This window comes from Molothrus aeneus, chromosome Z, assembly GCF_037042795.1.
Source record: "Molothrus aeneus isolate 106 chromosome Z, BPBGC_Maene_1.0, whole genome shotgun sequence".
Taxonomy (NCBI): domain Eukaryota; kingdom Metazoa; phylum Chordata; class Aves; order Passeriformes; family Icteridae; genus Molothrus; species Molothrus aeneus.
The window spans coordinates 50,823,372-50,841,618 of NC_089680.1; the positions used below are offsets into that span (position 1 = coordinate 50,823,372).

Here is an 18,247-nt window from a genome sequence, read left to right on the forward strand (position 1 = left end):
TAGCATCTGAACTGTAAATGAAACCTTCCAAAGGCAGTTGCAGATTTATTTCAAATTTGACATAATGATCTATTTAACAATGCATTGTATCCTGAAGCTTCTGGAAAGATGGGAGTGGTAATGCAGCATCTCTCTCCTGCTTTTCTGTAAAGAAGACCTGCATCCTGAAAAGTGTTACAAACAGAGGTTAGAAATCAGTGTCCTTAACCATTATGTCATGTTTTCTACTTTTGTAAGCTGTGATGCAGTGTGACAGTATTTGTATGATTTATGATACCTTGCATGAAATAAGTAAGCTCTCTATTAAAACGAGAGCTCACTTCTGCTTCTATTCAAAGTCTGCGTCACGAATAATTGTATCATTGCTTACAATTTCCCATTTAATATGTGTCCTGTTTTATGTCCACTTGGTATTGAGACAGTGTTATCCTCTGGCACAGGTAATATTTCTTATTTCCTTGGGATTACCTAAGTGTATAAGACCATGCTTATCAGCTTTCAGACTTTGTTTTGTTAAGCTGAGGCAAGACAGTCTCTCTAATAGATACAATTTGGCCACGGGTTCTTTGGATAGGATTAAGCTCTCTGAAATTACTTTAGAGAAGATGCTTAGGATTTATTGTGTTAAAACTCTTCTGTGTTACAACAATAGTAGTGTAGAAGGTGAAAACAAGGAATTCAGTGCTACTGGGATAAGAAAACAGAATGAATATTTATTTCCCTGCAGTTGCCTAAAGTGTTGTGAAAAGTGATGTAAGGATGGGGTTTATGTAGTTAGCACTGTCTCTCACCAAGAAGCAGTTTTCCTTAAAGGAAGGGAATTTAATGGTCACATAAGCAAGGAGAAGTTAGTCACTAGGCACTTTTCTAAAATGCAGGTTTTACTTGTAATCACATTTTATTTCCCATTAAAGTTTAGTTCAATTTATGCTGGAAATTGTTCTTTCTGATATCCTTAAAATGTGGAGTGGAAATGTGTTAAGCCCCTTGCAGGTTTTTGACATAAATATTTTATTGAATACCCTAAACCAGTAATGTGACACAGTTGCAAACAGCCACATCTGTACCTTCCTTGGGAAGGCTTCTAAGAATCCCTACATGTCATTAAAATTTAATTTATAGGGGTGAATTTTGCAATTTGTTTATTCTTGTAGTGACCTAACCTTTAAAAAAAAACCTGAAACCAACTGCATGTCATAAGATATCATTCTTAATCCAAGTATTTCTTACTGCAGTATCAGCAATGCCTAAAATAAAATTGAACATTGTTTGTACATACTGTTAGAGAAAATATAACTTTTAGACTAAGAACATACTCAGCACATCTTAAATTAAAACTTAGAAAAGGCCATGAGATTTGGAAGCTTGTATTTTTTTCTCTCTAGACTGTATCATTTGACCTTATAAAGAACAGACTGTATGTCACAGCAAACATCTTGTTTTCAAATGCCATAACTACAACAACAAGTATTATTTTTGAAAAATGATTTTAAAACAGATTATAAAACCACCTATTTTTCTTACTGTCTTCTAATACTTACAGATACTGACCTACCTCTCTTGGTACCCACAGATGATCCTGTGTCTGTTTTCTCATCCTCCCCAGTAATAATGGTAAAAGGTTTTGAGGTGTTCTTCATGGAAAATTGTTTCTGTGATATCTCAGGAAGCATTCGTTTTTTATATACAAACAGCACTGAAGGCTAGTTAGAACATTAACTATTGATTCTAGCATGGTGGATCATGACCTAAGAGGTCATACAACTTGACAATTTCTCTCCTTCCAGTTTTTCCTAGACTTGTCTTTTGGGTTAAACAACTGGAGTCATGCTAAAAATGTGCTTATATTAAAGCTTGGAAATCACAGCCATGTTTTCACAAAGGAAAGCTTCATACTGCTCACAGAATAGTGTGTGTAACATGCACCACAAGAAATAATCTGTATGCACTTTAATTCTCTGAACTGACCTATGAAAAGTTTTGTGTGATTTGTTTTGACTGGCATGCTCCTGGGACAATTACCAAAAATACAATTATCTGCTTCATATTACTGGGTGGTACACAGACAAAAGTGACTTTTTTTTTTTTTTTTGTTTCTGAGGAGATGGGAATACAATTAAACAAAATATTTCCTCTTTGAAGAGCTAATTGAAGAAAGCTTCTTCTAGAATATAATTCTAATAGATTATCAGGAGATTGATTATTAAAAACGGGTTGAGAATGAGCTATATTAAATAGCAAGCAACCAGTTTCTGAACTAGAAAGATGTGTTCTTTTCCTAATTTTATTGTCCTTTCTTATAGTGCATCTCTTCACACACTTCCTGTTCTCTTTTATTTGTATTTTTAAATTTGGGTATGTGTTTTGCTCAAAAAATCTAGTTGCAATTTATAATTAGGCATTACTAAATAATGAACATGGATGTGCATCTTGAAAAATACATCTGTAATAGTAGAGTATCTCCCATCCTACAGTCTAATTAAATACCTGATGCCCCTTTTTCAGGGCTAATGTATCAACAGAGGAACCACCAGTTCCAGTTGTAACTTCATTCATGTAAATACTTGAATGCAAATCCTGTGTCATCTGTCTTATCATACTTTATATTTAACAGATGTTTGCATTCTCAGGCCCTGAGATTGCTTTCAGTTTCATCAAGGCCATGATACAGAGAACAATTCATGCTTCCTTTCCTTGAATTATCTTTGCTTCTCCCCATTTGGATATTCCTTATGCAGAAATAATAAAAGAAGAGCAATGAACTTGTTTTCTTGTGTTTGTTTTAAGCAGCTGCTTTAAATGCAGCACATTTTTATGTAGCTGCAATCATGAATAGTTCCTGCATCAGTTAGTGTACTGCTGATAACACTCTAAGAGACATTTACCAACTGCTTAATCACGTAGATAGTCCAAGTCGTTTATTGAGAGCACTTAAGGAGAAAAGACTACTGGATGAAAAATCCCAGGAATGTGGTGTTTAATGTAGTAAGGCAGATCTTGACTTGTCAGTTAGTTAATATATGTAAGAACCAAGCACGCAAGACAGAGACATATTGTGTCAAACTGATTTATGATGTGTGCAGATGTTTAGTACACAGTTCAAAGATCCTGGCAGAATGAATGAAAAAAAATTCCAGGTGTATGGTAAGAACTATTCTTGCATATTAATGCATTGATGTCAATGAAAAAGGTATTGAAAAAATGCTTCACCTTTATTGTTAGAAATAAGTGTATGTAATCTGAACGCCCATTTTATTTAAGAATCACTCTGAATTAAGAAAATAAAATGAAAGTGCAGGAAAATAAATAGACATTTTTGGAAACATTGGGAAGATGTTACAACATTCTGTTGGTCTAAAATCTCTTGTCCTAACTATCTGTGGAGAGCTATTAGTAAATTCAGAAACACAAATCATAACTGAATTGTCAGAGGACATGCAATTTGAACTTATTTGTGGTAGGTGACCAGGGTAAGGCACTGAGTCCTTTGTAAAGGAGATTTTGTGAGGAAATACAGCTTTTAGCGTAGGAGGTGTTAATTTGGTACAGTGTTTTTGCAGTGGGCTAAGAATACGCATGCACACAATTACTGCATACCAACTGTTGCAGGGCAGCTGGCTGACATGCCACAGCTTGATCAGGTGTCAAGAATGGCACAGGGATAACAGAGCTTTTCTGCTGGAGGAGAGAGAGATGTATTAGGTGACTCCTTGGAATTCCTTCTACCGCTTTAACTTTATTTATTGTACCAAAGGTAAATGAAATGCCATCTGAAAATGGTAGAAGCTCAAAGCCTATTTGGTCTAGTCAGTTTAAAGCATGAATTTCTGCATATTTATTTTATTTCTTTTTTGATTAGGACAATCTGAAGTATTCATCATTCGACCATGTTTTTGTAATTTGGTTGAATTATCATCTCTTTTCCTTCCCTTCTCCTACTTGCAGCATTTGATTTACTCCGTAACTATTCAGCCACCATGCCCATGGATACCAACATGCCTGTCCTAAAAGCTGGACTTCGGCAGTGATCTGGACAATAATATATGTGACGATGTTTGATGTTAAAAACAGATGATAGATGTTAGAATGGCTAACTCTGTTTTATTTACTGTGGGTCAGTTTACACTGGAAGTTAGTTACACACAAAGCTAACATGAACTATTGTCATATATTAGTTATAAAAAAGATAAAAAATTAGATAAAATATTTCTATATTAATTTGCTCACATGTAAAACTCATGTGAGTAAAACTCATTGCTTGAAGTTTCCCTAATTTTAATAATTTTCTTCATGGTTATTAAACCTGCCAGGAGATGAAATTACGTATAATTTTCATTCTTACAGTTGAAAGACTGCTAAATTCATGACAGTTTTCATGTCTTCACCAGAAAGCTCTGCAGTGCTCTTCATGGAATCTTGCATTGACAGACAGGTACAGCTATGGTGGGGCTGACTAAATCACAAATACAGCAGTTGCAGCAAAGCAATCTAACAGTGGATCTACCTTAGTTGTGAAGAAGTGAATTACTCCTCTACCTTTTAAGAAATCTGCTTTCTGTGACCAGTTTTTGATAACGTCATACACCTTCTTTGTATTTTTTCAAAAAGCCTGACTGCTATGGCAGCACACCTTCCCGAAGTGAAGTTGTTTTACATTGTATTGATGATGATAGGTGTTAACATTGCAAGCAAAGTGGGATGATGTAGTCCTCTCAGGACTACTCTGCATCTTTTTAACTAGAGAAACAACTTTCTGCTGTATTAATATAAACCAGCCAAAGTAATGTGAGAAACTGGAATTACTGCACTTTTAAATTATATGATATTTGTTCTTTAGGGAAAAAATCCCAAGCACTATAATCCATGTAGGCTACTGTCTTCAGGTTCATCCTAGAAGATGAACTAGACTGGAGAAAACCTATCTTTTCAGCAAACAGCTATCAATGCTTTTATTTTTCTTAAATACAAATAGTAGAAGGGAAGTTTTTTTTTAATTAACTTGGTCTCTAGAGGTTTTGAATGTTCCTAGCCTGATGAAAGACTCAATTACTGTGTGTATATATATGCATATGTTTGTCTTTTCTGTTCATTGTGGAACAAAGAATTTCCTTGAAAGTATCTCTTGAGCTATTTTTTTGTATCTTAGCAGAGGCAGTAAATTTGAATAATTCAGTGGCATCAGCACAAGATAACTGCAGTTTGGCTGTGGACACATTTAAATTTCACATTTCATTTCAGTTTAGCATTGAAATTGCAAGGAAAATAACCCACTTTGAATTTTATGTTGAGCTGACAAAAATATTCTAAAAATGGTGAACAATTTTCTGGAGGAAGAAAAAACATTAAAAGCTTTCCTGATTAAGTTCAAAGTATCACTGAAACATTTTAGCATAAAAAATATTATTGTTGTTCATTGACAATATAATGAATTTTAATATATAATATACTAGATGTTATTATTTCAAGTATGTAAAAACCTACACTGTTGCATTGTGATACTATGTCTGAAGTTGAAAAAACAAACCACTGTAAAAATGACACCTGTGGGCAATTTTTGGATACTTTGTTCCAGGCTACGTCCATGTCAGATTTTAGTGTTGTGTGATGCAGCACTTGTTAATAATGATTTAGCATTACGTCAGTGAAGTATGTCCTTATGTGTTTAGAAATTACTTTCACATCTAAAGATAGAAGGGGAAAAGCAGGAATTGGGTTCTTGTAGAAACAGAGTTGTTAGAGACCAGGGGAGGCTGGTGAGTGATGTAGTTTTGAGGTAAAATTGCAGGATTATGCCTCAGATTGTAATCTGCCGACATCTACCTGCATCTAGTGAAATAGGTACTTTCCTTGCTGAATCATTTCAGCAAGAGAACTTACATTGCAGAAGGAAGACTCTAAAGATGAATTAATATATTTTTATCTTTCTGTGAGTTGCTGGTTTTGAGAAGGAAGAAAACATAGTGATCTTTGTGATTTAGAGAAGCTTAAAATTCCATTGTGTTTGCAATTTTTTGTTACAGTAGGAAGAATTCACATCCTCATGAAAAATCTAATTTGTCCAAGACATAAGCCTTGGAGAAACACTGCTGTCTATGCACTCAGTTGATGCTTTACTGGTTTTGATATCCAAAAAAAAGATTTGTTCAAAAGATTCCTGTTTCACTCAGGTGACCAGATCTCTTCACAAAAATAATTTGCTATGATTTTATGTGAGACTAAAAGTGTTCAGATGGATTTTTACTATAGAGCTATAACTAATTAATACTGGTTTGGTAGGGGGTGGAGAGGGGCATAATAGAGGGGCATAGTAGAAAATAGAAACTCTGTTTTCTGTAGTACATGTATGTACTATGTAAGTACTGTTTTCAGTAGTACATGTATGTGAATTTATACATATATGAATGTTTGAAAAGAATGTGAACATGTGCAGATGTGTGCATTTCTATATAGAGAGGTGTTTGCATATGTATATAGGAGTGTAGGTAGGTAGAGGTACATAGACACAGTTGCAGTGGCAGAGTGCCATGCAGTTCTGAAAGTATGTGGTAACAGACTGTACCTATGTTTATTTTGAGCTCTCTTACTTCTAGAGCATTCTGTATTGTAACTTGAAATGATTGAAAAGGGAGCCGTAGTTTAAACTAGGTGAAATTAAAAGAAAATAAACCCAAACAAATCCAAACAGTGTAGATGTTTTGCCTTCTGGTACTTCAGCTTAAATATGATTGTGTTCTAAAGGTGGTCCATGCAATCTCAATGTTTGGGAATGTATAAATAAAATTAGAACATCTTACTGAATTGGATACATACTATTGTGTTTGTTATGGTAAACATGGGACCTGACAACAGTAAAGACTCAAGATCACTAAGAAATAATGTATTCCAGTAACATTGAACAAAACCTTGAGAGTCTTAATATTGAAAAAAGTATGGAAGATGACTCATATGCAATATGTGGGAAGAAACATATTTTACAAGTGTGTGAAATCTGATTGTTTCCTCATAATCAGTCTGAAGACAGAAGACAGTAACTATTCATCTCTTCTGACTTTAATCCCATGACAGAAATAATTCCCGTCTTTCTCTGTTCTTCCCAATTTTTTAATTCCTCTGGGGAGAAATAGAGTAAGACAATACAACTTTTAAAATATGGACGTGTTTATATAAATCATTGTAGTAATTTTTTCAGGAAATAATTTGTTTGTTCAACAAGCTAATAGGCTTTAGATTGCAGCTTACTGCTTTGCAGCTGACCACCAGCTGTGCCAGCTTTCTTTAACTTCTTGAGTGTTATGTTTTCTTCTTTTTTTTTTTTACTGGATGTATTCTGAAGAAGGTACATTTTTCCTGCCATGTATGCACCAATCAAATGCAGTTATCAGTATACTATATTTTAATTTTTTTTCCTTTTTTTTAACAGAAGGAAGGAGAAAAAAATCACAAAGTCCGACTAGCAGTTGGAAATGGAGTAAGAAATGATGTATGGAGGGAATTTTTGGATAGATTTGGTGCTGTTAAGATCTGTGAGTTCTATGGTGCTACTGAAGGAAACATTTGTTTCATGAACCACACAGGAAAAATTGGATCTGTTGGGCGCACCAATTTCTTCTATAAGGTGAGTATTTATTTACATTCTACTTTGTAGGAGTGATGAAAAAATGTGTTTCTTAGTTGTAGTGCAGTCCTAAGTCCAAGACAAATTTTCTAGCTTGGTTTTTGCAAGTTAGTTGATCCTCTGTAAAATCTTGGCACCAAACACAGCTGTACACTCAGCAGAAACACTGAGATTTTTTATAGAGTTCACAAGAGTCAAAAAGGCTTTGGCTCTCTTCTGAAAGTTTTGAGTAATCTGACAGTTGCCAAGTATAGTTTCAGGTCTCTACTACATTAGAGGACAAAAGAAAAAGTTGGATTTATTTTAATACCTAAGAACTCCTCACCGCTGAAATAAGACTACAGATTTCCTAGTCTGATTTACTGTTCTACAAATTATAGTTAGAGATGTGTTTATATAGTATGTTAATATTGCATTCTGCTGTGTACATATTTGGCATAAATGGGAATTAATAATAATTAATATATTGTAATAATTACATACAGTAGCATATAGACAGATACAAATTCAATAGATATTTTATACCTAGAGGCAAACTACATCTAGCCAGTATCAATATTTAGAAATGTTAAAGGTAACACAGTACATATATAATCACTGTTGAGGTATTGTGACAGAGAATACTAGGCAGGATTAAAATCTACAGTCTACAGTAGGTGTTTGCTGTGTTCTAGGCTACTGAAACTAGAAAAAAACCCCCTTCTGTCTTTCATCAGCTTTGAAAATGGCAGTCATATATTTTGGGGAGGAAGACTACATGTTATTTATATCACACATTATGACTCCTCCATCCTTCTGAGTAAATTAAGAATTTATTTATGCTTGAAATTCACAAGTGGACTTTTTCTTTTTGATCCTGTAAGGACAGTATTTTAAAAACAATTTGAAAGTCCCAAACAAAGTAACATGTGTCCCAACCTTTAGCTAATTATATGAAAGATGTGTAGCCTTTTTGAAAGGAGATTGCATACTTACCATTGTGTTGCTATTTATGCCAGTTTTTACTCTTCTTGAAATAAACAGTACCTCATGCATTGCCTGGAATTTTAAATTGAGTGATACCTATCTATATACAAGTCCTGTTGACTTAAATGACATTTGTGGTCCTTAGGAGAACTGATAGCAAAATGTCCCGACAAAACTTTTTAAAGGAATAATGTAAAACCATTGTTTGGAAATACAACAGAGGTATCCTCTGATGCCACGTAAATAGGTTTCTAGGCAGCATATGTTCCACGGTCCTCAGCTTCAGTACTCCATCACCACAGTACAGTCATTCCACAGACTGCTTTACACACTGGGGCCAGAGGAATTCTTCATTTCTTGTACAGAAACTCAGACTACAGTGAGGATTCTGGAACCACTCAGAAAACACCACAAGAGCTAGTGTGTTGCTCAGAAACCACAGAGAGCTCAGGAATTTAAGCAGCTGATGCCACTGATTCTCTGTTCTACATGTCTGATGCTCCATTCAGTGACCATCCAATGCTGTTGGATATTTCCAGAAGGGTCCAGAACTGCTGCCTGAAATCAGAGATCTGGAATTTAGGGAGTAGTAAGTGAACCAGGAGCCTTACAGCTGATGTTAATTTTTGTTTCAGACTCTTCTAAGCCTGATGCCTTATAATATTACAAGATTTTGCATGTGTTCCAAACTTGAGTAAACTTGTTTTCAGTATTACAGAACTTTGGGCAGATTTTTGTCATAAGTCATTAACCTTTTGGAAATACCTTGTGAAGTCTACAGCAGATAAAGGTTAAAATTGAAACTACCTGCATATTTATTTAATAATTTGTATTTTTAATTAAATAATGTGGTGATTTTGCAAGTGACACTAAATACATATTTTAATAACATACATAAGTTCATTTTTGCTTATTTCAGACATTTGCTCTGGGAGGTTTTTTAATACATTTTGCAGCTTGCAGGTTACTAAACAATGCCTTCTGAAGTGTAGCTGTTGTTTGTTTTACTTCAGTCTAAATGACATCCACTAGACAACTAGTGATATGTAAAGGAGAGCAGCATAATTTCTGATTTGTTGACTTGTGAAAAACCTTTGCTGAGGTTGGAAAGAAAATCTGTCTCCTGCTGTAAAGCAGACAATGGCACAGACAAGGCCCAGCCACCCAATCACTAACATTTGTTGTTTCTTCAAATAAATGCTACAACATCTTTTGGAACATTCTCTTGACATGCAGGACAACATGAGATAATCTTTAACATGCTTTCTAGGGATTTCCTGAACACCTATTTCTAGAATAGAAAGAAACAGAACTGAGAAAGTGGGAAAAATAGATTTGTGTGTTCATATACGTGATATACTGAAAGAGAAGGAAGAAACTTGCTCCCTTCCTACAGCATAATTGCACAGCTTGCAACAAAGTAGATGCAGTACAAAGCCGTATGGATACAAGTGTTGGGAGTATAGAGGGAATAATAGCAGAAAGTTTCAAAGTATAACATTTTTAGGGGGGGGAGGGTGGGGGGAAAGGAAAAAAAATAGGAGCGCATTCTGTTGCAGTGACAATGGCACAGTTTGTAAAGGTGCAATACAAAAATTACAGCTTTAAGTGGCAACCTGAGTTCTGAGTGAGCAAAGTAACTTTTCTACCAGTAACTGCTAAGGACTGGGGATAGATGCTTGTGATAAATATTAAGGTTCTACAGAACACATTTATTTTTATAAAAATATTAGAAGACATAAGGTAATAGAAAGAAACAGATGAATGTTACAGCAGTTGGCAGAAGTCACTGTATTTAAGATGTTAACTAAAAGCAGTGCTCTTGTTTGCACTTCTTTCTTTTCACACTGTGTTCTTTATATAAGAGGGATTGGTTCATGTGCTTGAAAGCCTCCCTGTAGAATACGAATAAATCTTTCAATAAAGATGTTTATATAGAGTCAATGAACAGAAAAGTAGAAGGCTCTGAACAGCTTTTCAGCTAGTGAAACTTAAAATGTTTTACAAAAAATACAATGTCTTGATTAACATAGTAATATAATAAATTACTGTTTAATCTTTACTTCTGACATACATATGTGTCTAGGTAATGTTAATAATCAATTATGTTATATATGAAATACATTATGTGTGTATTTATATAGATGTGATATGGGAAAAATCTTGAAGACCCTCAATTGTGTCTATCAATATATAAATCTCTTTCTTATACTGAAATAAATTCTGAGTGATGACAGACAACAAGGGAGCTTGGGATTAATGAGATCCAAGGAAGCTTATAAGAAGGGCTAAAAATAACCCAGGCCATGCTCACCTGAAAAACATTATGTAAACAAACAAACAAAAACAACCAAACTCCAAAAACCCCACCCAAACTTTATTTGTAAATGTAATTTCTCATTATTTTAAGCAAAGATACTCAAAAGATCACACGAATCTAAATTTCTTAAACAAAACCGTAAAGATAAAAATCAGCTTTGAGCTGAGGAACATTTATATCTTATAACAAATCTTAAATAATTTCAGCATATAAAATGGCTTTCACACAGCCATTCAGAATTAGTATTATGCACTTCTTCATGCAGTCACAGGACTTGTGGCAGAGGACAAATTATTTTGTTTAAAAATAAACAAAGTTAGTTTTAAGCAAATTTTAAAATCCTGGAAAATGATTCAAAGGAAGAATACTGATGTGTAAATCCAAGAAATGGATGCTCCTAAGTTCATTGGCCAATGAAAATTAATGTTGTTTCTTCTCCGTTTACTAATTTTGAGCAAAAATAATCTAAAGTACTACAAGTGTTTCCTAAAGTATTATATTCTTACATGTAATGATTCAGTTAATATCAAACATAGCTTAAAATATTTGTTTCTTGGTCTTGTTTACTTTGGCTCACAAAGTTGTGTGGAGTACCTATGCGTCTGCTCTTTACAATGTAAATAAGGCATTTCAAGTATATTTTTAAAACTGTCTCTCTAAGATGTGATGACACTATGTTCTAACTTTTTTTTTCTTACATTTCAGTTCTTAAAGATGCTTGAAACGAAATCTAGTACATGTAATGCTTTGTTTTCGAAACTGATATTCTCCAAGAGAATTCAAAAATACTTCACCTTTAAAACCAGTAATAAAAAGCTTGTGATCTCTATTTTCTGGTAAAGGTTCTCTGAGCATTCTCTGCAAGTTGAAATGCTAGGAATGTCAAAACTACTTTCAAAACAATATTTAAATTCACACATTTCCAATCAATTAAAAAATAAAACAGATGAGGGAAGATGGTATTAGATAACATCTGGGCAGCATAGTAGTAGACAATGTTGCACATTAATGCGCTTTCAGTTTCAGCTTGCTAAATGATGCTTTTTGTTTGCTACATTATCTTGTGCTTCAGAGAGTAAGATGTAGATTAAAATGATGAATGTTGCATGCAGTACTCTGAGAAAATAATATGGTAATGCTTCAACAGCTCAGGTCCTTGTCCCATTAGAATTTAAATAATGAGGCGAACCAAATGTTAGTCTGTGCCCAGACTAAATGCTTTGCTGTGGGGCTTTCATTTTCTAGTATTTAATATGAAAAGCAAGCTGCTTAGAATCACAGAATGATTTAGCTTGGAAAAGACTTTTGTGCAGGCACAGCTGTTCACACAGACTATGCGTAGTTTCATTATGCATATTTAATACAAGATGTGGTTCTTTCTTTTAATTATGTGATTTCATAATGATTATTTCAGAAACCTAATTGGAATACACCTTGTTAATATTCTGAAGTTGTAGGCAAAAGAAGTTGTATACACCATAGTAATGTATAATAATAATCTCTCAGATACTGAATTACAGTTTCTGAGTGTTTCTAACAACTTGAAATAGTTCTTCATTCTTTCAGAGCTCAAAAACTGTATCTTGTCAAAATACTACTCTGTATGATGCATTATTTGTATGATGCATTATTTTAAGCTATTCTAATCAGACACAAACCCAGTAACATTTAATTTTATACCATTTCATTCTTATTATTTATATTATTCCTTGCATTTGGTCATATTAAACCTATTGAAGTAATAAATATCAATGCAAAAAGAAGGAAAATGAAGAAGAGTAGCATTTAAGGCAGGCAAAAAAAATGAGGCCCTCTTCCACTCTGTTCCTCAAGAAAAATCAATTATTTTCTAATTGAGGCAAACTTTCTGGCCCTCAGATTCTTGACTTTGTTAAATTATTTAATCTGAAGTTAATAAAAATTAAAAAACCCTTCACTTAATTAAAATAGTGTTCCATTCTTGAATCATTACTTTATTTTGCAGGCTATGACCTTTTTCCTTTGATCAACTGTTAAAAATATCTTTTTGCTTCAGACTTAGGGTAGAAGGAAAACACAGTGCTGAACATTGAAAGGACTCAATGAACCTGTTTTGTCCATATGAGGCTGAAATTGCGGGATTCATGTTGCTCTTTATTAAGATTTCCTTGAGAAAAAATTATTTATTTACAACAATATTTCAAATTAGGATAAAGATCCAACTCTTTGTCCGAGTTAGTGGCAGAAAATGAAAGAGGTTTATGTTTTAACATCCTACCCTTTACTTCAGTCACTTCCATATTATCCTCCTTAAGTTATATTGCATTTCTTTATTGTGAGGAGTGCAGGTTTATATTAACGTTTTATAAAATTGTTCTTCGATTGCCAAGAATTCTCAGGAGAAGATAATTACCTTGGTTTCACCAGTTGTTAAAGATTGCCGATACATTTCCTTTTGGGAAGGCAACATGGAATCCCAAGCAGGGAAAATTGCTCTTTAGAATAATAAAGAGACAATTTGGACCACTGCAAACACAGTATCGCAGAATAGTATTAGGAAATGTCTCTTAAAGGTCCAGTTTGTATTCCTATCACAGCAGAAAAATAAAGCAAAGTAATAGTCAGGTGCTGTATATTCAAGAAAAAAAGAAAAAAGAAAGAAGAAGAAGGGGAAAAAAGTGTTGCACTTGCTAGTTTTGATAGTAGTATCTTGTCCTTCAGTTTGCTTGGAGCCATGGCAGGATGTAGCCTTCTGCTGGTGCTCAGTTCCCATCACCATACAGCAGCCTGAGAAGGCAAGAGGGAAGAGCTGAGGCTAGTTAAGCAACAGTAAAGCCCAAGAGGAAGCAGATTTTCCTTTGTGAGGCCTTTCCCTTGCCAGCTGTTTTCAGTGCCAGAAGACCCCAAGAACACATCATATCAGCCACCACCATTAAATGTCACTTAAATACTAGAGATAATGTTTCTATTATGCTGACTCACATTGTTCTTTCACTGATGATGTAGATCCCATAACTTACTTGTAAGAAAATTAACAAATGGACAGTTCTGTGTCTTCATTTACAAAACTTTTGATGCTGCTTACCTTCAGGAAATGGCATAAATTTACATGCAGAGTATTTTCAGTTTTAAATGAAACGGCATTCTCCTTTCAGATGAGCAAGACTGGAGTACAGATTTCCTTTTGTGTATTTGCTGCCACCAGATGTCACTGTGTAGATGAGTAACTGATGACTTCTTCCCTTTTTTAGCTTTTTTTCCCATTTGATTTAATCAAGTATGATTTCCAAAAAGATGAACCAATTAGAAATAAGCATGGTTGGTGTGAAAAAGTTAAGAAAGGTAAGTATATATTTTAATAGGATATTACAGCCTATTGTTTTTATAAAAATATTTCAGAGAGCTGTTTTAAGAAGCCTTGCCTTACCAAATCAACTGTTACTTTTTGCTCTGAAAAAGAGCAATATGATTTTTGATCTCAGATAAAACAGCATTAAACATACCAGTACTGATATCAAAAGCACTCAGGAGATCCTTGGATGTATTCACAGAAGAGTAGTGTTCAAAAGTGATGCTATGGCATTATCTTTGAATTTTTACATAGCGACATCTGTGTTTTCTAAAGGAGGTTAACATAAGGAAATGGTTGCCTAAGAGATCTACAGGAAGATTAGAGCAAATGCTTTTTGATGAGAGATTAAGTGTTTCTGACTAGGTGATGTGATTTAGCATAATAATTAAAAAAAAAAAAAAAACAAAAAATGAAAAAAACCCAAAACTGCTTGATTATAGCTGTCCTAAAACTATTTACCAAAAATCGTGATTACACAATTTTTCAAAGCATTACCCACATACTAGAACATGTATTGAACTGTAGGAAGGTAACAGCTGAAACTGGAGGAAGAAAAACTCATATTAAAGGTCAGGCAGACAGCTTTAATGGGGAGCTGAAACAGAATTTTCAAAGGAGATATGATATTCTCTAACAGCTGGTAATAAAACATGGGCACTTTGAAGATGATATGTCACCAAAAGCTGAAATTTTATAGGAATTTATCTCTATGGATGCCAGACTGACCTGTGAGGGGAACACATGCTTTAGTTAGACATGTGGTCTAATTTTTTTCCAACTACACCACTCAGTATAATGAAAAGTATTATCTCTGTCTATAATCTTTGTCTTACCCACGTCTTATTTCTTCAGAGCATTATGGCTGCATGATACTACCAGTGAACTAAATACTTCTACTTTAAACACTACCAGTTTATGGGAAAAAAAGGCACAGTTTTTTTTAAGGAGGCAGTCTTAAATTAAAAATTGTGCCTACTTTTGGAAGCATTTTGATATATTTTCATATTTATAATTCTTGTCTCTGTTACAAAGTAATGGAACTCTTAAGCTATATTGTTCAGAACCTGCTCCCAAAAAGGTTATTTCATACAATTATTCCATACTCTGCAAACTAACACCATGATACTCTACAAGCATAAGAGGATAATCCTTTCCCCTACTCTCCCTAATTTTTGAGGAAAAAAATTGTGTTAGACTTTTGTATTTTACACCAAAAAGTAAACTGATGATGCTATGTCACTTTAATGAATATGCTTAAGAAGTCACAGAATCACAGAATATTCTGAGTTGGAAGGGACACAAAAGGATCAAATCAAACTCTTTAAGTGAATGGTCCCACATGGATTAAACCCACAAGCTCGGTGTTATTAACACCAGGCTCCAACCAAGTGAGGTAATTTCAGTGTTCTCAGAACTTCTTAAGAGATTAAATAGGAACACAGTGCCTGGGCCGAGCACCTACTTCTGATTAACACTAGTTTTTCATTAGGAAGCTGATAAAGCTGACAGTCATCATGGAAATTCAGTAACGTGTGGGGAGTCAATTCAATATGAACTTGAATGGTGCACTTTCAGAGGATTATAAACTACTAGGGAGTTACAATAGATAGATGACGCTTCTGGGAGAAAACTGGTGAGCCACCAGGAAGAAATACAAATGACTGTGAATTTGTGTGGACAATACTGTAAGTAATATTAATGTCAGGTACAGAAACGTCCAATGATATTTTGGGTTTATATTCTTTCAACTTCTCTGTATAGGTGAGGCTGGTCTTCTGATCTCCAAAGTCAATGCGAAGAACCCCTTCTTTGGTTATGCTGGCAATAAAAGACACACAGAAAAGAAATTACTCTGTGAGGTATTTAAGAAGGGAGATCTTTATTTTAATACTGGAGATCTAATGGTTCAAGACCATGACAATTTTCTGTATTTTTGGGACAGGATTGGAGATACCTTCAGGTACAGTTACTGTTTCTTTTCAAATTTCTTAATTAAAAATACATAGAATGGAATAATGTGGTTGGATTTGTTTTCAACTGGAACTGTTCAATTTATTGCTATTGTGATGTAGTTTATAATGACTCTGAAGTGGATGATGAAGGCTTAATTTTGTCACAGGTGTTCTGTGAGTAATATTCCTGTGGAATTGAATGATTCATTTTCAGAACAGTTCTCAGGAATTCCAGCTCTTTGATCATGCTTTTCAATAAGCATATAACTAGTGATGGATTTGCTGTGAGCAAGGAAGTTGGATAATGATGTGGACAAAAATGTATCAAATAACAGAGATTGGCCACTTTTGATATATTTATTTAAGTGTAAAAAAACTTGGAAACAATTGTATTCAGTGGCCCTTACAGTGTTGTGATGCCCAGTAAGGGCAATGAGTTGCAACATTTTCTTCCAGTGATCAAATTCTAATTGACAAGTGTGAAAAAATGTGAGGTAGTGTCAGTCTGAAATGAATGGAGCTTCTACTAAAGGTTTTTAAAAGGACAATTGTCATAGGATTAAATTATTTTTTCACACATTTTAGATGGAAAGGGGAAAACGTTGCCACTACAGAAGTTTCTGATGTCATTGCAATGTTGGACTTCATACAAGAAGCAAATGTGTATGGCGTGTCTGTGCCAGGTAAAAGTTTGAGTTATACATTTTGCTTCTCCCAGGTTCATTGTTAACCCTCATAACTCTTTCTATTTCGTGTTTTAAACTTATGAATCATATTTGATTGAGTCATCTCTTTAATATCCAGCTAAAATGTAGATGCAGGTAATGAAAATACCACCCGATTATGAATGAGCCAGTGAATTATGCATTATTTATCTGTATGCAGTGAGGAGTATTTTTGAAAATCTACCATGCATACGTTTGTGATAGCTACATAATCTAAATTAGAATATAAAGATTCAGTAAATTCACATCTGCGTAAAATCCAGACATATGTGCCAAAATAAAATGTAAACAAGGTAATTCTAAAGTAACTCTAAAGGAAAATATATGGAGACATTTTGCTGTCTTATTTCACTTTGCCTTATAAAATAACTGTAAATAGTTAAGTTATAAAACCAATAAGAAAATGAAAAAGAATATAAAGAGAAAAATAAATGTGTAAGGAAGAAAATATACTAATTTCTTTTAATAGGGTTTTTTGTTATTTTTCATGAGATCGGATGGGCTTGATTGTCATTCATGCCAAATATTTTTTTAAAATACATGTTTGGGCTTCCTGGGATAAAAATAAGTTTCTATATAGGAGACTCTTTGGTGCTCTGCTTTGCGCCAAACTAAAACAACGGCTAAAACAGTGTTGATAACTTAACATGCTTGGCTACCACTGACCAGAGCTTGCACAGTACAATGCTTTCTCCGTGCATGAGAATTCTGGGGACAGCAAGAACTTGGGAGCAGATGGAGATGATACAGTGGCCCAAAGCTGACCAAAGCAATATTCTGCATCATATGATACAGAATAACTTTGCCATGCTTAGTTATTAAAGCTGGAGGAAAAGAAGTGGATGAGAGGTTTGTGGGTGTGGTGCTTGTCTCCCTGAAAAAGCGCTGCATGCTCCAAGTGAGGCCCTGCTCTGCAGGAAGTAGCTGGACATCTCTGATGGTGGGGAATATTGAATGATGTTCTGGTTGTGCTTTGCTTGTGCATGTATCTTTTTGTTTCCCTATGAAACTGCAATTACCTTAACTATTGAGACTTGCTATCCTTCACTTCCTGCCCCATGGCAGAAGGGATTGAGCACAAAGCTGGATGGATGTTTGGTTGCTGGCAAGGATAAACCCACCACAAAATGATAAAGGAGTTTAAAATGAGAGAAAGTGTCACTTTCTCTCATGTGAAGCATGAACACTCACTTGAATAGTATTTTAAAGCCATAGAACATAAAACATCATAGAAGACTGTCTAAAAATCAGATTCAAAAGTATGAGACATGCTAATTTCCTGTACAATACTTACCTGTTTACCTACTCAGTTTATCTGACTGTCTTAGTAATTACACT

General features: G+C 34.4%; 1 protein-coding gene across 2 annotated transcripts in view; it reads left to right on the forward strand.

The window, feature by feature from the left end:
• Positions 1-18,247, forward strand: part of SLC27A6 (solute carrier family 27 member 6) — a 40,466-nt gene that overhangs the window by 14,885 nt on the left and 7,334 nt on the right. For both annotated transcript variants that reach the window (XM_066569190.1, XM_066569191.1), the window contains 4 exons: positions 7,421-7,615; positions 14,132-14,222; positions 15,994-16,192; positions 16,770-16,867. In XM_066569190.1, the coding sequence (XP_066425287.1) occupies positions 7,421-7,615; positions 14,132-14,222; positions 15,994-16,192; positions 16,770-16,867 (583 nt within the window). The remainder of the gene's footprint in view (positions 1-7,420; positions 7,616-14,131; positions 14,223-15,993; positions 16,193-16,769; positions 16,868-18,247) is intronic.